Here is a 26,367-nt window from a genome sequence, read left to right as displayed (position 1 = left end):
AAGGAGGTAAGGCATTGGAGGAGAGGATATGACCGTAACAGGAAACTTGATTGGTTGATATGTGAATTAAAAGAATAAACCCAGAAAGGGAGGTGACCTGTCTTGTTTAAATTCACTTAAAGGTGCAGTCCGCAATTCAGTTTCGCCAAACGTTGATATTTGTGCTCAACAGCCAATCCAATGAGACCCTTCCCTTCTGTGCATCTGCAGCAGCATGTTGATTGGCTGAAATTGTTTATGGGTTGGTTCAAGCCACTCTGTTTGTTTGCCATTTACAGAGCCAGGACTGACAACATTTATAAGCACAAAACACTGAACAGACAGTTAGAGGACTGTAAGAAGCAATTTGCTGAATGACAAAAAGTAGACCAAAATCACGGACTGAACCTTTAAGTCACCTCTTTAAAATATCATGCATCTAGCTGTCTGCTTCCTGTGACATCCCACAATCCTCTATTCTACACTACTGAATTCTCCTTAAACGTTACTTCAGAAATGGGTGCCATATCTCCCCTTTTATCAGACCAGTTGGGCAAGTCCGAACACAGACTCATCCACTTCTTTGGAAAGGCACTTTTTTAAGTTTTCCCCATGCATGAGTTTGTGGTGGTGGCGTTCCGCTTCAGAGCGGACGCTATAGCGTGGTGATGCATATCATCTCGTCGGTCAGATCCTCCTCGTGCTTGCCACTGGGCTCAGCCTCCTCGTCGCTGTAGTAGTGCAGGCTACGCTGGCGCGGGAGCGTGGCGTCGTCGAGGTCATCCGAGGTGCCACCGCCGTCCACCATGCTTCCGTTGAGCAGGTTGCTGGCGGCGCTTTCCATCTCGTCAATGGTCATCTCGCATGCGTCGGCGATCTCCTGCTTGGTCGCCGCCACGAACTTTGGGTCCTTGGCGTACTTCCCCAGTCCCTCTGAGATCAGTACCTGAGCAGAGGAAGATAGGACAGAGTCAATGAAACACTTCATTTCTGCAGCTATTCAGCAATTCTGCTATTCAGCTATTCTGCTGTTGGTGAATATGTGTGTGTTGTCTGTATGTTACTGAGACCTTGAATTTCCCCTGGGGATCAATAAACTATCTATCTATCTATCTATCTATCTAAACACTAGGAAAAAACATAAACTTCCCACAGAAAGGTTGGTGATACAACTGTGCAAATATTAACATGCTCACTGAATGCTCACTGAAATGTCTTTGGGTTCAGGTGGCCATTGAGACCTGGTTGGTAATCATTTAACCATCCTTGTTCATTTGTTCTGAGTCATAAAACCCATTAAATGGAGCCCTAAAGCAAACTAAGACATTTTCTCTGTCAATTCAACAGTGAGCTACAGACCAACGCATCTACAAACCCTGACGGAATCTATGCCTAGAACCCGCTCGAGGATAACTCAATGATGCTCCTCAGTATATACACTGCTCAAAAAAAGTCAGGGAACACTTAAATCACACATCGGATTGGTACCCTTACATTGTTTGGTTTTTAGCACAGGTAAAACTGTTTTGAGGCGAGAGTTTGCAAGAACAGTCAGGTTTGTGAATGTAGTTGTGGAAAACTATAGAGGTTCCCTTAAATTGGTTTTTGAGCAGTGTATGAGCAAGACTTTCTAATGAATGGGTGGGGTCATTACTTATTAAGTGAGGGGTGTCCTTAAACACATTCCCGACCCTTGGGCCGCTGCTAACACTCAGAGGCATGCGTTTGGGGCCAAGCAGTGGTGTAGTCTACGTGATACGCAGCACTACGCAGTATACCCACTTAAAAAGCATCACCATCTCAGTATACCCACTTAAAATAGGCAAGGATACAAATTAACATTTGGGGTTGATCACAGTATACCCACTACAGCTAACTGCTACATCACAGTATACCCACTACAGCTAACTAGACTACACCGACCAGTAGGCACGGATGAAGTGCCCTTGAGCAAGGCACCTAACCCCTCACTGCTCCCCGAGCACCGCTGTTGTTGCAGGCAGCTCACTGCGCCGGGATTAGTGTGTGCTTCACCTCACTGTGTGTTAACTGTGTGCTGAGTGTGTTTCACTAATTCACGGATTGGGATAAATGCAGAGACCAAATTTCCCTCACGGGATCAAAGTATATATATCAGAGTATATATACTATACTACTATACCACTGGGCCAAGATGTGTGTTTGGTAGGGGGTGGGGGGGTGGGTGTACTCACTGCCTCCACCAGGCTGTCAGCGCTGCCTCTCTTCTGGCTGTGCTTGCTATGGAAGTCCAGCGGGATCTGCAGGCAGCCAGGGGCAGGGGCGGCGGCAGCGGTGTGCGATGAGGAGTTGGCGGCCGAACGTCCCGGCCGGTAGTGCGTGAAGCTGCGCGAGTGCGTGCTGGAGCGGGACAGGCGGCCCGGCAGCTGCGGCGTGTACCAGGAGCTGCCGCGCGCCGCGCCGGGACTGCTGTTGGCGCTGGGCGGCCCGCCGTGCCAGTCCACCTGGATGAGCGGCGTGTAGGCGGCGGCCGGCGTGGTGGGCGGCGTGGCCCAGGAGCGGACGGAGCGGGTCGGGGAGAGCCGGACCCGGCTGGCGTCCAGTCCGGCCACTGCCATCACCTGAGTAGCCATACAAAGGCATGGGTCAGTGTGTTACAGCTGTAAAAATACAAGGCCTTCCCCTTTGTAGACTTGTAAAAATGACCTAAATTATGTTTAACTATTGATAAATGCTCTCATTAAATATTGATACATTTCTCTCATCACCTGTGAATATAAATATTTGATTGTGTATATTTGGTTAGTTGTGTGTGTACCTTTGTATATAAGCTCTTGTATGTCTAATAGTTGTGTGTGTGTGTTGCTACCTGATGCTGCATCAGCTGGAGAGGTAGTGCAGTGCGGTGGTGAAAAACAGGAGACAGCAGCGTTTCGTCCTGACTGCTCTGCCTCCGCAGACACTCAATGTTGAAGGCCGACCTGTGAGGAGCTGCACAGCAGAATGGGACGAAGGGGTGACCCATCATCACATGGTACCACAAGCAGAGTAGCATCACAAACTCGTTCTGTTCTGTCCAGTCCCTTATTAGCATGTTTACTACTCCATTTCAATTGAAATATGTTGTGTGAAACGGAGAGGTAATATGACATGCATTTTTGTCAAATTCCTATTCCTATGAGTCATGTTACTCGTGTCATGCTTAATGCACTAAGTGGTCTTACTCTGGGGGGAGAAAAGGAGATGGTCTGCACACTGTATATGGGCTCCAAGAAATACTTTATTTATTCTTAAAAGTTTGCCTTTTAAGTTTGCCTTTTAAAAATAAATAAAGTATCTCTTGGAGCTCATACAGTGTGCAGACCATCTTCTCTCTCTGACACGTTTTGTCTGGCACCTGTTACAACATATTTTGGATGTGCGCACCCGTCTCTACAAATACGGACTTACTCTGGGGGGAGGTGGAGAGCAGCCGTCGTATGGGTGACCTCCTGCACTCCTGGTAGATGGGCTGCTCGTCGTCGTCAAAGAAGCTCTCAGTATGGTGATAGCCCCTGGGCGTCTCTGGGTCGAAATCACTCACACTGCCATGGTACTCCCGGTAGAGTCTCCTGATTAAGCCGACAAGAAATAAACACAACATGAAAATAATAATAATAATTATAATTACAAAATCGCAAACAGGGTTAAATGATTTTAATGATGATTTGTAAGTTTGCATCATAACAAAGTGACAAAAGTGTCAGCTAAATAAAGTTAAGGTTCACTGGTATTTATATGATACTTTTATCCAAAAGCAACACAGACTGGCAACAGCAAGCTCAGGAATCGATATTGAAATGTCAGTCAGGCATAGTTACCGCTGCTCCGCCATGCCTGTTAAATGCATCCATGTAAATGCAGATAAGTAATCTAAAGCGATGATGGTGATACAGTACCTCCTGTCGCCTGCCAGCATGATGTCGTCCTCCTGGAAGTCCTCCCCGCTGTGGTACTCTCCGGAGCCCTGTTCCTCGTCACTACCATCCCCAGCCAAAGCCTCCTCTCTCCGAATGGTGGGGTAGTGGCTGACCCCCGAGTCCGACCTGGACGGGGTTTGAGCAGGGAGCAGGAGTCATGAAGTGCCTTGTCATTATCAGCATCACTATGGGTAGTTGTACAAAACTGACTAATACACATGGAAAGGGTAACAGTACCAGACACAGCCTATCCATAGTATCTACAGTTAGGACGCATTAGAACACACACACACCTACCTAATATAGGTCTCATAGTAGCGTGCTCTGTTCCAGTGGACGGGGGCGCGTGGAAGAGATGGAGAGAGCATGGGGGAAGGGGCAAAATGGGTAACAAAAGTCAATGGTTAATCACTGGTGCATATCTCTGTCAATGGAAATGGCCCATAAGGACTGAGAGAATGGCAACGAATGTCAACACGACAAACAGATTTCGTAACACATGGACATGTCACGCACAGGGGTCGCATGCGAGGGAGGAATGTCATAAACAAGATGGATATGTCTGCCTACTATGGGTCGGTTTATAAGGTCAACGCAATTAGACGGTTTGATGGGAATTGGAATAAAGGTGGCTGTGGGCGGCTTGATGGGGTAGATTTCTTGAGCAGCTTTTCTCGTTCAAGAGCTACACGCTGGAGATATTGGCTCGCTTCCTCCGCTTGCCCAGGCTTGAATGTGGCCCACGGCACAGAACTGGTGATTCCCTTTGAACTTCACTTCACGGCTCATCATCTTTCTGATGCCTTTGCCTAAACAAGAATTTCATGGCTGGTGAACGGCCGTGGTGTGGGGGTGTTACATGAAGGTGTAATTTGGCAATCATCTCGCTGTCTTGTTGAATATTCCAGTAACCTGAAAATCAGCTGTAAGGCTGCATTATGGCCTAAAATGTTTATCACAGTGTAAGTAGTAAGTATGGGACAATAACTATTTATATCATGGTAGAGGTACATCCAATTTTCTTAACATTTCAATACAAAATGCTTTTGAAGTGGAGAAGCACAGACATGATGATGATGACGGCTATTACTGAATCCCTGAAACAGTATGATTACGACATATTTCACACCACACAGACGTATATCAAAATTCAACCTCTTTTTTACGCATGTATTTTGGTATCTGAACTGTTATTTTCAATATAACACCAGCCAGGTGCTGCCTAGGTTTGACGACATGTGATTCAGCAAGCCATTCAGATTCACTAGCTAAATAAGTCATGTCAAGTGCCAGCTTATTGAATAAAAACACCCCAATTTTATCCTATGCGGAAGTCTCCGCTCAAAAAGTTCGTCAATTTTCTTTCACAAGCTCAGGACCTGTCGATACTCATGTCCGTATAGGCACAGGGACACAAACTGGCCCCTCTGAATAGGGCTCTTCTGACACAGTTGAAAAGGGTGTTGTGGTGCTTCATTCTTTTGGTATTTTGACCAAAGTATGACACAGAATTTCTCAAGACCTCAAAACTATTTAAAATTGAGAAAATGGGTCCAACATATCCTTTGAGCGACTCTTGTTGTATTGCAGGTATTGGCATAATTGTATTCCGATGTAACTTCTTGCATAATCTCTATGTACTTGGCCTCATTGATTCCCTGCTATCTAAAAGCAACTACCAATATAGTGAAATATTATGGAGTCAAAATAGGGTCTTTAATATTGAGAGCTTGTGAAAAGACGTTCACATGTGTAATAAAGTTTTGCAGCTGTGCAAAAGGAGTTCTGCATGTGAAAAGAAATTTCGTACCTGTAGAAATATTTTGTACATGTGTGAAAAAATTATGTACCTGTAGAAATATTACGTACTTGTGTGAAAGAAATGTGTATCTGTAGAAATGTTTTGTACATATGTGGGGGGAAAATGCGGATCTGTAAAAATATTTTGTACACGTGTGGAAAAAATATGTACCTGCACAAATACTTTGTACGTGTGTGAATCTCCTACGCGATGCTTTCCTGCGCAACACTGAAAGTACGAGTGTGAAACTGAGATACAAGCTTACGGACTTTTGACCCTAATTTTACTGCCTTTCTGAAGAGCCAATCAATACATTGCTTACTGCCAACCAATCATCGTTCCCCACCGACCACCCAGATTTTGCCGCTAACCCACAGATCTAGATTAGTTATTAAAACTGGTGGTAACAGCAAGGGCAGATAGGTCGTAACATTACTGTAAATGAACACCCATAAGTATTTCTGGACTAAAATATTGCAAAGCGATTTGGTTACTTTATTTGTCATGCTTTTATCAGTTGTAACATAGTCAAAACGTTAAGAATATCATACCAGAACATGAAATAATAACTGTATGATAGCTGCCATAGCTATCCTAGCTGACGTTTATCGTAGCTCATAGTGCTAGGGCTAATGTAACTCGTCAGTTTTTTACGTTGCCCAGCGAATAAGTAGGCTTAATTCTTACATGTCTTAAGTTAAAGAATTGAAAGAAATAGGAAATAAAGAAAACACTTGAACGGGTTTATCCAATTTACATTCAGATCTTGCCATAGACTTTGCCTAAGCTTGCTTGCTTGGTAGTCTACCGTCCTGTTCAGTCTATGGTTGCTATAGCAACCGCTGCTGTGCTTCATAAACTGAGGAGATAACCGTGTGGTTAAAATACTCCCCAAACACAAAGAAAACAAAACTATGTAAGAAAATGGGATGTTGTATTCCAAACAACAAACCAACAGTCCTGGAAGGGCATTACTATAATCTCACTCACTATAATCTCCTAGCTGTGGATGTCCCATTACAACCCATTCATTTGATTCGTCTTTTTGCCGTCCACTAGGCTATTATTATAGGCTTGCAAAGGGTAATAAAATAAACGTGTTCTCATATCAAATAATAATAGCAGATAAACATAAATGTTTGTACAGTATTACTGTTTTTAATCATGAATGACACCACTGAATCACCCTTTCGGAAATGGAATGAATAATTCAACTATTTCGTCAACATTACTGCTAGCTAGAAGCTAATAACGTTACAGTCTAAAAAGCGGATGGGATAGCTAACGTTAACATTACGGCTCCGCTTCAACCCTTTTTGCGATCACAGTATAAATTGAGCTACCACGTCACTCTTAATTAAGTTATAATTTTGCAACCCCAATCAAAGAGTATACCAGAGAAGTTCTAATAAGACATTATAGACGGGCTCTGAGTATACTAATAATGTTTTATTAGACATTCTCTGGTATACTCTTCCATATGAAGCCAATCTGTTTAGCACCAAAATCTAGGTGGTCGGTGGGGAACGATGATTGGTTGGCAGTAAGCAATGTGTTGATTGGCTCTTCAGAAAGGCAGTAAAATTAGGGTCAAAAGTCCGTAAGCTTGTATCTCAGTTTCACCCTCGTACTTTCAGTGTTGCGCAGGAAAGCATCGCGTAGGAGATTCACACACGTACAAAGTATTTGTGCAGGTACATATTTTTTCCACACGTGTACAAAATATTTTTACAGATCCGCATTTTCCCCCCACATATGTACAAAACATTTCTACAGATACACATTTCTTTCACACAAGTACGTAATATTTCTACAGGTACATAATTTTTTCACACATGTACAAAATATTTCTACAGGTACGAAATTTCTTTTCACATGCAGAACTCCTTTTGCACAGCTGCAAAACTTTATTACACATGTGAACATCTTTTCACAAGCTCTCAATATTAAAGACCCTATTTTGACTCCATAAAATATAGTCAAAAAAATCCATAACTTGGAGTATCTTCATATTGTATACCGCTTGTACTTTCCACCCCTAATCCTCATTAATTCTATTAGAAACAAGAATCCAGATGAATGCACTGATTCTAGTTCTGGTAATACAAGGCTTGATGTTTATACTGGACAAATATTATCATTGTGTTCACAGTTCATGGTAAAGCAGCCAGCATCCACATCAGCAGGGTTGGCACTGTTAAAAGACTTGATAACATGCAAACTCTTGCCTTTTGGTGATCTAGTCGTTGATCATTCTGTGAAAGCTTTTAGTGCATAGCCTGGAGCCAGGTGTTTCACACAAGCCATAATAACTCAAAGATGATACTAGTGCTATTTAGCTAAAAGCAAGCTTTAGAAAGGAGCACATTGTTGCATTCTGAGATGGCACACAGCCAGATAAAGAATTTGCAGTGTGTTTTGCAGAGTTTGCAGAGTGTATTGATTTAACTCAACTCTGAAGCTGAGAAGTCTTGGCAGTACTTTTTCACGGATTTCTGAAGTGTATGTGGTGCAAAAAACAACATTATGCAACGTTGACATTTACCTGTGAAAAGATTACATGTTTTTTTTTTGTTGCCTTAACTGCTTCATAAAATGTCATCCAGAAGGAATTGCGTGAGAAGTGAACATTAGCATGATGACCCCACTGGCGCTATAGAAAGTGTGTTTGTTCAAGGGAGGATGATGACATTGTGTAACATTGCAGGAGTGTTCATGGGAAACTACCAATGTGTCGGAAAGAGACGAGTTCCAGTTTAAAAAGGCAGGGTTACACACACACACACAGACCTTCTGGAGTTTACCCTCCTGAGAGAGTCGGCGTCACCCCTGAGGTTGAGGTAGGAGCTGAGGGAGGAGATCCGGCTGGCGGCCGAGTGCTCGGAGGGTGGGTGGTGTCCCCCGTTGGTCACCGTGGGAAGAGTGGGCACGTTGGCATTGTTGAGGTTGGCGTTGGAGGACTTGTGGCAGAGGCCGGCGTTGATGTTGGCATAGAGCGGGCCGTCGTCCGACAGCGAGGGCGCGGGGTCAGCGTGGCTGTGGCAGGGGAGCGCAGGGACCTGCAGGGGCCGCTGGGTGACGTTGGTCTGGCCGGCAGCGCCACGGTTGTCCCCATTCACATGGTTGAGGTGGTTGCCAAGAAGGCCTCCATTCCTCTGCAGAGAAGTTTACATATAAATTATAGGGCTGTCAAAATAACTGATTCATTTTGATTAATTAATTTGAGAAAAAATAACTGATTAAAAAAAATAGCGCAGATTAATCGATTCCATATGATCTTTGAGCCCGAGCCATTCTAGTCAGTAACCATTACCCTGTAAAATGAAGGAGAGAGAAGAAAATGTGCTGCCTAGATCAGTGATTCTTAAACTAGGGGTCGCCAAAAACTTCCGTGGGGTCGCCAATTATTTTCTGTATTCAGTCTGAAATTATTATTAGGTGAAACAAAGGAAAATAATATTGGCCTTTTCTGCCTTTTTCTTATTTACACGCAGTTAAGAGAATAGAGAGAGATGTTTTCGTCTTTCAACGAGATCTGGTTCAGTCTATGGGCTACTGGTCCGCTGATAGAAACAATGTAACTATCTGCTCCCACTACGCAAACTCAACTTGTTCCTGCTATTTTAAGTAATTTAAAGTCATAATTATGAGATTTAAAGTCGTAATTATGAGATATAAACTTGTAATTATGAGATTTAAAGTCATAATTATGAGATATAAAGTCATAATTTTGAGATTTAAAGTCGTAATTATGAGATATAAAGTCATAATTATGAGATTTAAAGTCATAATTTTGAGATTTAAAGTCATAATTATGAGATTTAAAGTCGTAATTATGATTTAAAATTGAGATTATTAACCCAGGAAGTAAACCCAAAAGGTCATGAGCTGTTGCTGTTCTGCTCAGTTTAGCTAGTTGACGGACTCTGGTTGTAGCAGTTTGCACACAGCCTAATAGTTTATTTCAGCAATGTCTTTAGAGGTATAATCAACAGGCACTCCTTCGTAATGACTTTAAATCTCAAAATTGTGACTTTATTTCTCATAATTAAGAGATATAAAGTCGCAATTTCTAGATTATTAACCCAGGAAGTACGCTAAAGGTCATGCTGTGTCAGACTCGGAAAAGGAACGCTAGACATGTCAGTATAAGAGTCAGAGCAAGCAATGCCATGCTAGGCCTACGTGCTGTAGCCTAAACTAGATAAATGAACTTGCTCACATTCTAAATGATTGTCTTTCTAGCGATCCTTTTCTGCACCATGGGCGGCAACTTTCCTCATTTTCCCATAATGAACTGGCTCCATGGGGCTGGATAGCTTTTGCAGTTCTAATGTCGATACTGCTACTCGGTTGCATGTTGCTTTGAAGTCACTCATAGCACAACACATTATTATTATTATATGCATGTGATCAAAATGGGTTATGGATGCTTCAAAGAATAATTATTCTGAATTGGATACAACATATTTGATAATCAGATAGACCAAACAGCCAGATCGTTCAAATAGGCTGATGTCTGATAGGCTCTAGCTACATTTCTAACGAGCAGGTGACCAGCAAGGAAAAGCTGGATGAAGATGCCTCTGTCGAGTGTCAACCATAGCCTACAGAAGCAAAGCCTAAAAGAAACCACCTGTGGTGGTGATGTCCATAAAGCGAAGGAGTGCCTGTTGATTATACCACTAAAGACATTGCTGAAATAAACTATTAAGCTACAGTAGCCTAACAGTTTTATGTTTAAACTACCAATACCTAAACAGAGCAGAACAGCAACCTTGACTCATTACCTTTTGGGTTTACTTCCTGGGTTAATAATCACAAAATTTCGACTTTATATCTCTTAATTATGACTTTAAATCTCATAATTACGACTTTACATCTCATAATTATGACTTTCAATCTCAAAATTACGACTTTATTTCTCATTATTATGACTTTAAATCTCATAATTATGACTTTAAATCTCATAATTACGACTTTATATCTCATTATTATGAGTTTATATCTCATAATTATGACTTTTAATCTCAACATTTTGACTTTGTATCTCATAATTATGACTTAAAATCTCATAATTATGACTTTAAATCTCAAAATTATGACTTTAAATCTCATAATTATGACTTTATATCTCATAATTACGACTTTAAATCTCAAAATGATGACTTTATATCTCATAATTATGACTTTAAATCTCATAATTACGAGTTTATATCTCATAATTACGACTTTAAATCTCATAATTATGACTTTAAATCTCATAATTTTGATTTAAAATCCTCATAATTACGACTTTAAATCTCATAATTATGACTTTAAATCTCATAATTTTGATTTAAAATCTCATAATTATGACTTTAAATTTCATAATTATGACTTTAAATCTCATAATTTTGACTTAGTATCTGGCAGTTTTTTTTTCCAAGTGGCGGGAACGGGCTTCCATAAAAATGGACAGGTGGCTGCTTAAAAAATTGAACAAAAGCTCGGAAGTGCCATCTACCAGTGCGTCTACTCCTCCGTGATCCTCAGACGGGACAAGTCTACAGTCCGGTGAGAATAAAAAACAACAAACGGCGCGTCGGCTTTATCAGAATTTCTGAAATATGCATTCACTTGCCAAGTTAAAGATAACCTCGACCACCCACAATGTGTCATTTGCGGCGATGTTCTGGCGAATGAGAGCTTAAAACCTGTCAAAATGAAACGACATCTCAAAATACAGATGTCGGCTCAGCACTGTGGAGGAAAATCTCCGTGTCACCGTATGCAGCATTCCTCCTAGAATTAACTTGCTATGTTCACGGAAGCATGCCCACCCTTCCCATTGAAATTGTTAAAGATAGTACACCAAAAAAGGGAAATAAAAAAAATACTGTTATTGTTATCGCCATAAATATAATTAATGTAACGTTGTAGGCCTAATGCTGCATGTGTATGTGTGTGTGCGTGCTTGTGTGTGCGCGTGCGCTACGCACATCACTCTGATCTGACATGGCGGCAGCCTACACTTGTTTAATCGTGATTGTTTTGTTTTCTTTTCGGTTCTTGTTCATATGGAGTAAATAAAACAAATGACTTTGCTTTCTAGTTTTTGCTTGATTTAGTTGTTAACGTTTGAGGGGGTATTTGAGTAGGCTAAGGACCTAGAATGGATTTGGGGAAAGTGGGGTCGCCAGACCTCGCCATACTTTTTTGTGGGGTCGCCAGACAAAAAGTTTAAGAACCACTGGCCTAGATCATAGATTGGAACATTTGCTTTTAAAAAACGGTCTGATGGTGTTGATAAAAATAAAGTGTTGATTAAAATAAAGTCCTCTGCAATGTGTGCAGCAAGGAATTTGCATATCACCAGAGTTCGTCAACTCTAAAGTCGCACATCAATGCAAAGAAATAGTGTTGACATTGAGGGGAGTGTTAATTTATTTTCATTGTGTCCTCAGGTGTGGCCTGAAATGCCTTGTATGTGAAAAAAAACTTCTTCCCGAAGCACTTTTGAATGTATTTCCTCAGCATATTAGGTCATATCATAGATTATTATGAACATTATTTGAACAGTGAAAATAATACTAAAAGAGTTTTTGAACTTTAATGTCACTAATGCTGATTATTCAATGATTCATTTGAATTTAAATATTTAAAATACTTTCACAGCAAAAATTATATATGTGATTAATTTAGATTAATTAATCACAGAGTATGTAATTAATTTGATTAATTAATTTTTTAATCGATTGACAGCCCTAATAAATACATTTTTAATTTGTAATTTAATAATTATTTAAAGATTTAATTTGGGTCTTTAGAGCCTTTATTGACAGGACAGTGGAAAGTAGACAGGCAATTATTGGTATTAAGAAATGACTTCAGGCCTCTGGGTGTGTGTGTGTGCAGTGCATATTGCATGTGCTGGGGGAAAGGGAGAAAATGTGTGCTGTGTGCATGCGTTTGGTTGTCATTTTGTGTTTTATAATGCTTTGTGTTTTAATAATGATTGCTAGTCCATCTTTTCCCTAATGCACAACCTACAGTTCACTCTCTCTTTCTCTCTCTCGTTGTGTGTGTGTGTGTGTGTGTGTGTGTGTGTGTGTGTTTGTGAACTACATTCCTGCACTGTCATAAACCCACACAGAGGACAGGAATGCTAGAAGAAGATGCTGGATGTCTCCGTTGATGTAATGTGGCTGTGCTTGGTCATTGATCTGTATCTGCTTGTCAAAACATGAAGATATCAAATAGTTTCAGAGATGTACACTATTTGAGCATGTTCTTTTTTTTCAGTCAGAGGGTATATCAGTAGAGTGCTCTGGGAGCCGTGAACTATACGATCAGATAAACAGCTCTGGTCTAGACAGTGGACTATACGGTCAGTTAGACAGCTCGGTGAAATATGCTTTTCTTAAACTCTATCTATCTTTTTTTTTTAGGGGGGGGGGTCATTATGTCCTTAACTCCATAAGGCAGAGCCCACCTCAGTCCTCTCTTAGTCCTAGTCTCAGTCCCAGTCTAAGGAGGCCTTGATTGACGTAATACACATTACCCTGTAGATCTCGTCCTCTTCTTCCACGTTTGCATCCTCGTCCTGCAGGTCACATGATATGGCACGCCGAATCTCGGGCCCAATATCATGCAGTGTGCGCAGGCCAGCCTGTAAGGGACATAGTCACAGCATTGCTGTCCACTGTCACACAACCACAATTATTTATACCCTTGGCAAATATCCATTTATAACATATTCCTCAGGCTATTCCTCTATTATACTGCCACTTCACTTCCAGCTAAATACAAACACACATAGATAAACACCTCTTGGGAAGAGGTGGTATGCAAATAGGATCACTTCATTGAAACCATTAGTTTATGATGGTGAGATCATTCAGTTTTGTTTGTCCTACACTTACATTGAAAAGTCCCCTCCTTATTTCTAGCTAACCTTGATGTGGTCTGATGGGAATGGTCTGTGATTGGTTAACACTGTCTGGTTGTGCTGACACCTGAGCTGCTGGGGTTCTTTTTAGCTGGAAGTGAAGTGGCAGGATAATTAAATTCTGAGGAATATGCTCAGTGAGTCACATGCTGGACACACAGACAGACAGACACAGACCACACACACACACACACACACACACCACACACACACACACACACACACCACACACACACACACAAACAAACAAACACGCTTGATTAAGCAATAAGAGAGGCCGTAGGTTACACTGATTTTAGAACACCTATGAGGTGTTGTTAGGCACTAAATTAGTTAGTTAGTGCCTAAATCCCCCCTCAGCTGTTCTAAAATCAGTGTAACCTATGGACTCAAGTGGCTTATTGATTTTCTAAAACGGTTACTACATATATCTGGCAAGATTTCATAAAATAAAGGCACAGCAACGAGAAATGTAACAACATATTCATATATAATCATTCTTCCTCATATTTTTCCTCAATCAGAAAGGTTGCCAAAAAACATTGAGATGCAGTTACTCTATTTTGTATCAAGTTGTGGTAGTGCAGTAATATAGAATGAAATGTGGTCAAGGTGTATGTTTGTGCTGGATTTTACAACGGCATCGAACGCGATTCAACCAATCATAAACAAGGATCAGAACTATCCGTTTTAGAATGGTCTTTTTGGCCCCCACCATAGACTTCAAGGCAGCGCTGCCTTCTGTAACCCTAGCCCTAACTGTAAATCTTGCCTAACCCTAGCTCCTTACAGGCAGGGCTGCCTTGAAGTCGACGATGGGGGAAGAAAAAGACCATAATAATATATATCCACACACAGACACACACACACACAGACAAACACACACAGAGACACACACAGTATCACACACTCACAGACACACACACACACACACAGTATCACACACACTTGGAGTGTCATCATTATTACTGGGGTCTCACCTGCAGTGCGATGGCAGTGTTGAGTCGGGCCGGATGGAGTCCCACAAGCCCTTGCTCTTTGCGTTTCTTGAATTTCCTGAAGTAGTCCTGTATCAGGAAGGTGGCATAGAACTTCCCCACCGTTACCTCGTCATCTAAGTGAACAGACCACACAACCACCTCCTCAGTCAGAGGGTATATCAGTACAGCGCACTGGGAGCTGTGGACTTTACTGTCAGTTAGACAGCTCTGGCCCAGACAATAGACTACACGGTCAGTTAGACAGCTCTGGCCCAGACAGCAGACTATACGGTCAGTTAGACAGCTCAATGAAACATGCTTTTCTTAAACTCTATCTGCTCCTCATTAGGTGACCTCTTAGGGCTCTATATTGGTGTGCCAGGGGTGTGGTCTGGCGCATGATCCAAAAATTGCTATGTTACGCCCTCTAAAAATCACTATGCCGCTGACCAAGAAAAACCTGGTCTATAGCGAAAGGTGCATGTAAACAGCTGAAGACGCACTGTCATAAGCAGCCGTGGCCTACTGGTTAGCACTTTGGACCTGTAACCAGAGGGGTGCCGGTTCGAACCCCGACCAGTAGGCACGGCTGAAGTGCCCTTGAGCAAGGCACCTAACCCCTCACTGCTCCCCGAGCGCCGCTGTTGATGCAGGCAGCTCACTGCACTGGGATTAGTGTGTGCTTCACCTCACTGTGTGTACACTGTGTGCTGTGTGTGTTTCACTAATTCACGGATTGGGATAAATACAGAGACCAAATTTCCCTCACGGGATCAAAAGAGTATATATACGTATACTTATATATAAGCAGCCCTTAGTAAGCAGTCCCAAACAACTTATCTGTACAATAAATAAATTATGGATTTCATTATGCCATTCGAACATTATTGGGGTAAGGGTTGCTTTTTTCAGGCTACGTTTTCGATTGTAACCCCTTGTCAATCAATAGTCAAAGTAAATAACTGTGTAGAACTGTTTTGCCTATGAGACCACAGTGATGATAGTTTCACTTTGCCTTTGAGTTCAAATAATAGGCGAGTGCAGAATGCATGTAGCCACAAACAGGTTGCAGTAAAGCAGGGTTTATGGGAATCCCTGTGTTCTATACACGGTCTCGCATGCAAGCAGATTTCTTTGAATGCACTGCTGACTGGCAAAATTTTGATGCGCTGTTTGAAGTTGCGATGCTTGCTGTAAAAGGGAATGACAGATGTCACTCTCATTGGTTGAAAGAATGTTACGGCCAAAACACACCCATGACTGATTAAGAAACAGAAGAACAACCTTTTTTAACAATGCGCCCGACGTTTGATAACAAAACCACCCCGAATGTGGACTGGACACACCCCTACATGTATTTAAGCTTTTCGCCACTGACCATGCGTTTCTGATCGCCAAGATAGAGCCGATAGTCAAACAGACATAAAATATCATCTCATGTGTCATCTCTTGTCCAAAATGCTTTACGATACACCCAGTATCAGAATATTTTAGAAATAAATATGACCAACTAAATTCCACAAATGAAGCCTAGCAAGCATGCATTTATTGTTTAATGTAATGTTTTTTCTTAATGAACTATTTCTTGAGAAAAGCACAACCCATGACTGAGAAACAGTCTGTCAATGAATACACAACACGCTCGACTTAACAAAGATCTAACAAGCCTTCAAGAAGTATAGTACAGGAACTATAGCCCGAACATGTTGAATCATTTACAGAAATGTGTTCATAGTGACAAGTATCCTCAATCGTATGATTAAATCATGAAGAACCAATGTTCTCATGGCATTGAGACCCAGCCAATTTATTTGGACAACTGAGCCAGGCTTGCATCAGCACGCCTGACTGGTCAGACACCAGTGGCAACAGTGGCATCATACAGGTAGAAACAATCTCTTACTCAAGAGCCCTGGCAGCAGAAAAAAAAACTAGCCTGCTACGGTGGCTGGATGTCAATGAAATAAGGGTTGACAGATGAAGCACTGAACAGTGACTGGGAGACATCAGATCACTCAGGATGAAATCAAGCAGGATGTTTTGTGTGGGTTACAGATGACGTGTGACCTGTAAGCTGACGCGGTGAGAACTTACAGGGAGGCAGAGCTTCTAATAGCAATGCAGAGGCACGACAGCTACAGTACAACTACTGAACACTACACAGAGCATGCAGGCATGCAGCAGGGTGTGTGTGTGTGTGTGTGTGTGTGTGTGTGTGTGTGTGTGTGTGTGTGTGTGTGTGTGTGTGTGTGTGTGTGTGTGTGTGTCTGTATCACTTCAAGCAAAGCAGCAGGGGACAGAGACACAAGACGAGAGGCAACTAGTTCCATGCCACCAGCCCAAAACAGAACTGCTCCAGAAAATCTGCAAGGCAGGAGGACCCGTGAAACAGCAAGCAAGGCACACACACAAACACACACACAGACACATACACACACACACAACACACACACAAACACACACACACAAAAAGGCACAACAAGAGCAGAGACAAGCTGTAGGGGAAGAGTTATTACTCAGAAGGACAGGAAGTGGGAGAGAGAGAGAGAGACATAACCATTAGAATGAGTCAAGCATGCAAGCACAGATGCAAACTAGCAGTCTACCACACGGCAGGACATGGAATGGAACAGCTGACCACAGCACAGCAGAGTGGGGACCTGGGGAGTATTACGCAAGCACATGTACATAATATAATAATAATAATAATAATAAGCTTTATTTGTATAGCACCTTTCATACACAGAATGCAGCTCAAAGTGCTTTACATTTGAAGCATGTAACACAATAATAGTCAGTCAGTCATTATCAATCACTTTTCTTCATTGCTGGGGCCGTTTATGATCCACTCAGCAACATATCAAATATAGAATATAGAAAAATAACATGTCATAAGACTGGCAGCCTTAACCCTTTACCCCCCATAAGCACGCCATATAGCAACTGTGGCAAGGAAAAACTCCCATATTCCAGGAAGAAACCTTGAGCAGAACCTGACTTAATAGAGGGAGCCCATCTACTTCTGGCTGGCTGCGCCCTCCAATGGCAGCAGATGTAGAATAATCTGAAAAAGTAGTCTACAGGATAAGATGAGTTAACTAAAAGCTTTCCTGTACAGGTATGTTTTCAGATCATTTTTAAAAATATTTACTGAACTCGCCTGCTTGATGTACAGAGGCAGGGTGTTCCATAGTTTTGGGGCATAATGGATAAAAGCAGCTTCTCCACTTTGCTTGTGGAGCACTTTGGGTACGATTAAAAGATTAGAATTGGATGATCTAAGTTTCCTTTGTGGTTGATAAGATATTAAAAGCTCAGAGATATATGAAGGTGCTATGCCATTCAGAGCTTTGTAAGTAATTAACATAACCTTAGAATCAATTCTATAGGAAATAGGGAGCCAGTGCAGTTCAGCCAACACAGGGGTGATGTGTTCTCTCTTCTTGGTCTTAGTTAAAAGTCTAGCCGCAGAGTTCTGTATGAGTGCCAATTTCTTTAGATGTTTTTTGAGAAGACCAGTGAAAAGTGCATTGCAGTAGTCTAACCTGCTAGTGATAAAGGCATGAATTAGTTTTTCTGCATCTTGTTGAGTTAAAAAGGGCTGCACTTTGGCAATGTTTCTCAGGTGGAAATAGGCTGTCTGAGTAACTTTTCTGATATGGGGCTTAAAACTTAACTCTGCATCTAAGATGACACCGAGGCTTGTTACTTTTGGTTTGACCTGGTGCGCCAAGTTCCCCAGATTACTAAGAACAATGTCTCGCTTGAGTTTTAGTCCAACCAAAAGTACCTCTGTTTTGTCATCATTTAGTTTCCACATTTTTTTGCTCATCCACTGATTAATGGAGGTTAGGCATGCAGTGAAGGAGCAAAGGCCATCTGGGTTAGTTGGCTCCACAGAAATATACAATTGGGTATCATCTGCGTAGCTATGGAAATTTACATTATGCTGACTTATGACGTTTCCCAACGGAAGCATATATAGGGAAAATAGCAGGGGACCAAGGCAGCTCCCCTGGGCCACACCAAAAGGCAAGTCATGTTTTTCAGACTAGACTGATATCTCCTAGACTGATATAAAAATCTCTGCCAGTAATGTAGGTTTGAAATTAGTTTAGAGCATTATCAGAGAGACCCACCCACTTCGCAAGGCGGTGAATTAGGATGCTATGATCAATGGTGTCAAATGCCGCACTCAAATCCAGAAGAATAAGGATTGAGACTTTGTTTGAGTCAGTAGCCAGTCTAAGATCATTCACTATTTTTACTAGAGCTGTTTCTGTGCTGTGATTTGATCTAAAACCTGATTGGAATTTTTCAAGGATAACATGTAGGATACATGTAGGATAGCTTAGTAGATCATGCTGTCATGCTAATGTGTGTCTGTGTCCATGTGACAGTGTCTGACCCTTCATTGAGTGACACTTGGCTAGAGAGAGAAAGAGAGAAAGAGAGAGGAAGGAAGAGTGGAGAGAGATAGAGAGAGAGAGAGAGAGAAAAGCGTAGACGTAAACGGGGAAAACTTGTGTGGGAGGAGAGCGACACAGATAAGGTTCTGAGTAAACCAAGCCCACACTAGCCGTATCACACACAGACCACCTGGCTGTTCTGCAAAGAGATCATATCTTAAACTCACACACACACACACACACAAACACAAACACAAACACACACACATCCCAATTCAAACATCTGTGATGCCTCAACAAGCGTCAACGCCGTCTCACACAAAAAGACCTCCATGTGCACAAATATCGCAATAACTTTGATTCACTGGGTGTTGTGTAATATTTACTAACTGTGAGACAATAATGAATCAGGAAAGAGTGGGCCTCAAACACAGTTGTTAACTGATACTTGATGATTTCTTCCGTGTGATGTTTTGAAACTGAAAGCTGCATGCAAATCTGCTATACTGTAGAGGTTTCTCCCCAGATTTATTTGTGAATTCAGTTATGATGTTGAAATTCCCATTGATTTATCAACTTGTGACTTGGCAACAAAATGTATTCAACTTTTTCATTGGATTTTTATCCACCAATTCAATCAGAACATTGGTGTCCGTGCTTCGTGTTAGAACTCAAATGGCTTACATCCATCTGATTGAAGATATGGTTGTGGATGTGTTATACAGACTGCATCCTGCAATGTGTGTGTGTGTGTGTGTGTGTGTGTGTGTGTGTGTGTGTGTGTGTGTGTGTGTGTGTGTGTGTGTGTGTGTGTGTGTGTGTGTGTGTGTGTGTGTGAGAGACTAACCACCAGCCGGAGGAACAACTTGATCCAACAGCTTCATGCTTGTCCTTTTCCAGATCTTCTTTATAACTGCCCTTAACTCCTCATTAGCTTCGTCCAGGTTCCCTAAACACATGCACGCGCGCGGACACACACACACGGACACATACACAGACAGACACACACACACAAACACACAGACACACACACACACACACAGACACACACATATTGCAGACAGGGCAGATTAAAAACTACACTACAACTATTTACAGTCAGGATACAGCACACAAGTATGCTCGATTAAAAAGAGTGCCCACTGAGACCACACCCCTTAAATAAGCTTCTTTGTCAACTATTCAAATACATATGTGATGATCAGTCATAACACATGGAAAATGTGTTATCCTAAAGGTGTTCATTTTGAATTCACAAAAGGTTTAAAGCAACACAACAGAGTTATGTTAGCTTAAAAAAAGGCTGCAAACTCATTGTGATGCTACAGTGACTTATAATACGGATAATAAATTCTCTTGATATCCCACTATCAGTGTTTCCCATCCATTGACTTATTTGTGGCGGCCCATCACAATATCAACATTGACCACCACACAATGATTTTCCAGGTTGTACAAAATTGTGCTTAAATCTGGTTAGCATCATAACCACGCTGTGCTAATTTGTTAAAAACTGTTGCATTCAAGTTAATTCTGCAAACCAACCACCACAAATGGAATTCAATTCTCTGGGAAAAACTGCACTATGCAACACTGTTGATTGGGTAGGATCATGTTCCATTTACTCAGTTGTTGATTAACTGACTATCTTTGCGCTACATGGTGTTGCATATTAATACCAAAAGGCCTAAATATCAATTCTTTCATGGGGTTGCTTCAAGTATACTGTATTAGATATACAAATTTGGTTCATCTGCTTATTATAGCTTTGTGGGGATTTAACTTGCATAAGATGCCATCCAGTGTAATCTGTAGATAGTAACACTCATGCGAAGTTATGAAGTTCTTACCTTCAGTCTTAATCTTCAGTGCAGTCCTGACCAGAGCGAACAGGGTAGCATTAAACATGACTGTCCCATCACTGTTCAGGGGCATGTTCATGGCCACAAGCCTCTATACACACACACAAACAAAGTTGTGAATGCTAATACTGTGTGTGTGTGTGTGTGTGTGTTTGTATGTGTCTGTCTCTGTGTTCACACACCTTACAAGCTACTCGATGAGGACACAACTTGCCAAACCCAAGAGGGGGCTGAATCCGCCGCAGAAGAGTCACAACATCCAAGTGTTTTATTCTGCCCCTGGAAGTGGATGTAGACAGCAACATGTTACATACCCTCTGTGTGTATCTGAGAGAGCAGGTGAATGTGTGTGTGTGTGTGTGTGTGTGTGTGTGTGTGTTTGCAATCACTCACTTGGCCTCAGGGTCATACTCTGACCAGATCCTCTTGAACTCATCCAAGTGATGAGGACCCAAAATGGACCAATCACGGGTAAGGTAGTCAAAATTGTCCATAATGACAGCAACAAACAAATTTATGATCTAATTGTTGGAAAAATGGACACAAAAGAATCATCAGGAAACGTTATAAACATTGAGTATTATGTGTATCATGTGAATAATATGTATCTGAAAGATTGATGTTGTTTTGTGTTTGTGTGTGTGTGTGTGTTTTTGTGTGTGTGATTGTGTGTGTGTGTGTGTGTGTGTGTGTGTGTGTGTGTGTGTGTGTGTGTGTGTGTGTGTGTGTGTGTGCGTGCGTGCGTGTTAGTGTGTGAGTGCTCATGTACCAGAAAGGCGCACAGCATGTAGAAACTGATGAAGTAGATGATGGCAAAGCTGCTGCCGCACGTCTTCTCACCACCAGGGTTGTCGTCGGACTCCGAGTCGCACGGCTTTCCTGGCAGGCACGCCAGCATGATGTCCTGCCAGGCTTCGCCTGTGGCACACCTGGGAGACACAGCAAAAAAGCTCACCACCTGAGCAAGGCTCACTTGGCATAACATCGGCTCAGGGTGCCAAGCGGCAGGCACAGCAGCAGTGAGCTCTTACCTGAAGAGCAGCAGCACAGCCTGAGGAAACGTCTGGAAGTTGTTGTTGCGATTGATCTGCGTGCCGTCCACCATGGCAATTTTTCCAAACACCTGCAATGACATGCAACTCAACTCACTGTAGATAGAAAAAATAATGCCAAACTATGTAGTTGGACTTAACTGCTTTTAGACAGCTTCAGCATGGAAATGTTTCAATACAGGTGTGTATACTGCCCTCTGCTGTACCTGCATGCCAATGACGGCATAGATGAAGAAGAGCATGGCAATGAGCAGGGCCACATAGGGAAGGGCCTGCACCCCAGAGAAAGGAAGGGGATCAGGGAGAGATGAAAGAAAAAAGAACAGTGACATTAATATACTGAAGTTTGATATTGGAGATGTTTGAGAGGTGGTCAGCACTGACAGGGGCAGTCGTGGTCTACTGGTTAGGGCTTCGGGCTTGAGGGTTGCCTGTTCGATCCCCGACCAGTAGGAACGGCTGACGTGCCCTTGAGCAAGGCACCTAACCCCTCACTGCTCCCTAAGCGCTGTAGCAAGGCAGCTCACTGCTCCGGGTTAGTGTGTGCTTCACCTCACTGTGTGTTCACTGAGTGCTCACTAATTCACGGATGGGATAAATGCAGAGACCAAATTCCTTGTATACGCAAGTATACTTGGCCGAGAAACCTGATTTACATTTACATTTCGATTTAAGTATAAGTATATATACTCTTTTGATCCCTTGAGGGAAATTTGGTCTCTGCATTTATCCCAATCCATGAATTAGTAAAACACACTCAGCACTCGCCTATTATTTGAACTCAAAGGCAAAGTGAAACTATCACTGTGGTCTCATAGGCAAAACAGTTCTACACAGTTATTTACTTTGACTATTGATTGACAAGGGGTTACAATCGAAAACGTAGCCTGAAAAAAGCAACCCTTACCCCAATAATGTTCCAATGGCATAATGAAATCCATAATTTATTTATTCTACAGATAAGTTGTTGCTTATATATAAGTATAAGTATATATACTCTTTTGATCCCGTGAGGGAAATTTGGTCTCTGTATTTATGTATTTATCCCAATCCGTGAATTAGTGAAACACACACAGCACACAGTGAACACACAGTGAGGTGAAGCACACACTAATCCCGGCGCAGTGAGCTGCCTGCAACAACAGCGGCGCTCGGGGAGCAGCGAGGGGTTAGGTGCCTTGCTCAAGGGCACTTCAGCCGCTTTCTACTGGTCGGGTTTCGAACCGGCAACCCTCCGGTCACAAGTCCGAAGCGCTAACCAGTAGGCCACGGTTGCCCCCTATTTACATCCCACAGCATTCCTCAGCTCACCTGAAAGGACTTGACGAAGGTCCACAAGAGCGTTCGAATGCCCTCGCCTCGACTCAGCAGCTTGACCAATCGCATTACCCGAAAGAGTCGGAAGAAGGTGATGGAGATGCGGGCGCTGTCCTGCGTGCTCTGAGGTGGTGGGGGACGAAGAGAGACCCAATTAGAGGGAGGAGTGGAGAACAAGAACAAATGAAAGAGACAGAGAGAGAGAAAAGTGTGTGTGTGTGTGGGGGTTGGGGTATTCTTTTCACATCAAATCACTCCAGTAACACTTCAAACCTGATACAAACCAATTCAACCAATCAGTTACAAAAAATAAAACAATGTTACATGCATGCAAGTGTGTAAGAAATAGAGGTAATGTGTCTGTGCCTTTTCTCTGAATAAAGACATCACATGCCAGACATCTTCTCATATACACTTGCGAACATTATCACACTGCATACATATGGACTCAGATTCCAAGGATGCCAGTGTGTTAAGGTCATGCAATGTCTTGGGTTGTCCACATTTGGATGGGGGGGGTTCCCAGGTTGACAAACATGCAGCACCATGTCCACGGTGAAATTTCCAAAAGGAGAAATGTCTGGAAATACATCTGATGTCCAAGGGGAGCAGCTCACATACAATAAATCAGTATGAAGAAGACATCTTTTCCTCTGTTTGCATGTCAAGTAAGAGGCTGTGGTAACCAAGCATTCAATTTAACTTAGAGTACACCAGAGCATTGTTAGTATGCAATATGGTGGAGTAAGGAAATTACAGATTACTGCATTTCCATTTCTGCAAAAACTGGGTGATTATTCTGGCCCATTGCATTAAATCCTTAAAAAAATAACAAAGGTAAAACAAAACAACAACATCAGCAAAAACACAAGCGTTAGAGACAAGACTGTGGTCGGGGCGGAACAGAGTTGGGGATTCTTACCCCGGGTGCCACCTCCACCACTAGAAGAGCTTCTCTCTGCTTCCAAACCAAACATCTACATTAACAAATTTCTTTTGAAACAGCTGACAAATTATGTGCACCCACTAATCCTCAAGAGGCAACCAACACAAATAATGTGTGACTGTAACAGTGTACCAGATGTTTCATTTTTTTACCCATATGCCAATGTTTGCACAATATCTAGCGAATGTTGCTATTGATTAAACATCTGTGTTCTGATGACTTGATAGTGAACACAATACAAAATGGACAAGGGTGGACAGATGAATGGTAAACAAAGCACATTTAAAAAAAAAAAAATGTTTAAACATATTTTTTTTCCGCATGGACATTTGAATGCATGTATGAGGAGGAACTTTATCCACTGAAATGACAGTTTTACCAACACAAATATATTTTCATAAACAAAGGCATTACAGCAATCATGATAACAGATATGGCTCCTATGAATGTTCCACAAATGAAGAGTTTGGTTCCAAAACGCTATATCTCCATTTTTAAAAACATTAAAAAGGCATGTCATTTAATTGTGTATTTAAGGTAATATCAATAAGATTGGAATTGTGTTGTTTTGATTGAGTAAAGATAAATCAAACAACAATACCCAATTACAGTTCTACTAAAATTACTTGGAAAACAAAATGTAAAAAAATGAAAAATCTTTAAAATGGAGGATATCGTTTTTTGGAATCAAACTCTTCAAATATTTCTCTCTTAAAGTATAAATAATGGGACATTCACACAAAACGATATTTGACTTCAAAGAAGAAGAAAAACCTGAATGTGACAAAAGACAATTATTTTTTTAATGCACAAAAATAAAGGTAGGCCATCAAAACACGTCACAATATGCACTGTATTTCATGTGTATATATGTTTGTGCGAGCAAGAGAATGAGAACTCATCCAAAAGCATAAAGAGCAGAATAAGAGGAGGATTGCAGTGAATCTCAATGATCCCAAACAGCTATTGTGCCATCAATTCAAAACTGACCTTCCCCGTAAGCCTAGCCTGAGCCACCAGCCAAACAGCTAGATATCAGGGCCAGTAGAGCTCTCAGAATGGATATGTACATTTTACATAAGAAATATATCTATTCTATATGATAGTGGATATATATATATATATATATATATATATATATATATATATATATACAATGAATACAATGAATATATATATATATATATATATATATATATATATATATATTCATTGTATTCATTGTATTTGGCCATGGCTTATGGGTCAGGGGTCACTGCACAGTCTCCTCCTTAAGACACGTGAGAGGGCGGACACGGAAAGCGCTACTTACATTCATCTCTGTGATCGCAATGTCAACGACGCTACCAACAACAATTAAGGCATCAAACGTGTTCCATGCATCGGCGAAATAATGCTGTATGCAGCAGTGGAGAGATCACAAGAGGGCAGAGGCAAAGAGATAGTCCAGAGAGGGAGATAGACAGCAGAGAGAGAGAGAGAGACAGCATAGAGAGAGAGAGACAGCAGAGAGAGAGAGAGACAGCAGAGAGAGAGAGAGACAGCAGAGAGAGAGAGAGAGACAGCAGAGAGAGAGAGAGAGACAGCAGAGAGAGAGAGAGACAGCAGAGAGAGAGAGAGAGACAGCAGAGAGAGAGAGAGACAGCATAGAGAGAGAGAGACAGCAGAGAGAGAGAGAGAGAGAGAGAGAGAGGGAGATGAATGGATGGATGTGTGTTGAGGATGGGGGAGGGAAAAGAGAGACAGAACAGAATGTCAGAAAAGCAAAGATACAAGACATGGCAAGTTGCAACCAGTGATCATCGAGGACAGGGAGGCCACCGTGTCTGGGTGAGTCATACAACCAATCCTCACTCAAGACACTCAAAAATCGATTCATGGCAGTTCTACAAATCATTCCTCGTCCTGTCTACACACATCACAAAGTTTCATCTCAGTTTAACAAACAAGTCTATTTTTTTTATGACGATTGTAAGACAGTAGAAGTCCAGACACAGTGGCGATGTCCAAAGCGCAGAGAAAAAACACTACAGAGACATGGCATGGAAGAGAAGGTCCTCCACAGAACAAGCTTTAGCGAATGACCTCTGGTGCCCCCTGCAGCCAGAGAGCTGACAGACACCCCACCCCTACTAAAGACACAGAGAGAGAGA

The 26,367-nt window shown here is 41.9% G+C and overlaps 1 protein-coding gene across 1 annotated transcript in view; it reads right to left on the bottom strand.

Moving 5' to 3' along the window:
* Positions 1 to 347: 347 nt before the first annotated feature.
* The window catches only part of cacna1db (calcium channel, voltage-dependent, L type, alpha 1D subunit, b), an 82,633-nt gene continuing 56,613 nt past the window's right edge, over positions 348 to 26,367 (bottom strand). The window contains exons 31-49 of the mRNA XM_076276818.1: positions 25,511 to 25,610; positions 24,191 to 24,219; positions 23,263 to 23,391; positions 22,158 to 22,223; positions 21,931 to 22,022; positions 21,669 to 21,828; positions 21,293 to 21,420; positions 21,082 to 21,178; positions 20,888 to 20,990; positions 19,885 to 19,986; positions 14,629 to 14,762; positions 13,262 to 13,369; positions 8,509 to 8,873; positions 4,215 to 4,241; positions 3,897 to 4,043; positions 3,409 to 3,569; positions 2,828 to 2,949; positions 2,193 to 2,579; positions 348 to 925 (exon numbers count right to left, since the gene is read on the bottom strand). Of these exons, the coding sequence (XP_076132933.1) occupies positions 635 to 925; positions 2,193 to 2,579; positions 2,828 to 2,949; positions 3,409 to 3,569; positions 3,897 to 4,043; positions 4,215 to 4,241; positions 8,509 to 8,873; positions 13,262 to 13,369; positions 14,629 to 14,762; positions 19,885 to 19,986; positions 20,888 to 20,990; positions 21,082 to 21,178; positions 21,293 to 21,420; positions 21,669 to 21,828; positions 21,931 to 22,022; positions 22,158 to 22,223; positions 23,263 to 23,391; positions 24,191 to 24,219; positions 25,511 to 25,610 (2,748 nt within the window). The 3' untranslated portion in view covers positions 348 to 634. The remainder of the gene's footprint in view (positions 926 to 2,192; positions 2,580 to 2,827; positions 2,950 to 3,408; positions 3,570 to 3,896; positions 4,044 to 4,214; positions 4,242 to 8,508; positions 8,874 to 13,261; positions 13,370 to 14,628; positions 14,763 to 19,884; positions 19,987 to 20,887; positions 20,991 to 21,081; positions 21,179 to 21,292; positions 21,421 to 21,668; positions 21,829 to 21,930; positions 22,023 to 22,157; positions 22,224 to 23,262; positions 23,392 to 24,190; positions 24,220 to 25,510; positions 25,611 to 26,367) is intronic.

Source organism: Alosa pseudoharengus, unplaced genomic scaffold, assembly GCF_046254945.1.
Source record: "Alosa pseudoharengus isolate Yale_2024_CS ecotype anadromous, Long Island Sound unplaced genomic scaffold, YU_APseudo_1.1 YU_APseudo_1.1_scf_9, whole genome shotgun sequence".
Classification (NCBI taxonomy): domain Eukaryota; kingdom Metazoa; phylum Chordata; class Actinopteri; order Clupeiformes; family Clupeidae; genus Alosa; species Alosa pseudoharengus.
The sequence above is the reverse complement of the archived record's forward strand: the minus strand, read 5'-3'. Positions and strand labels throughout refer to the sequence as shown.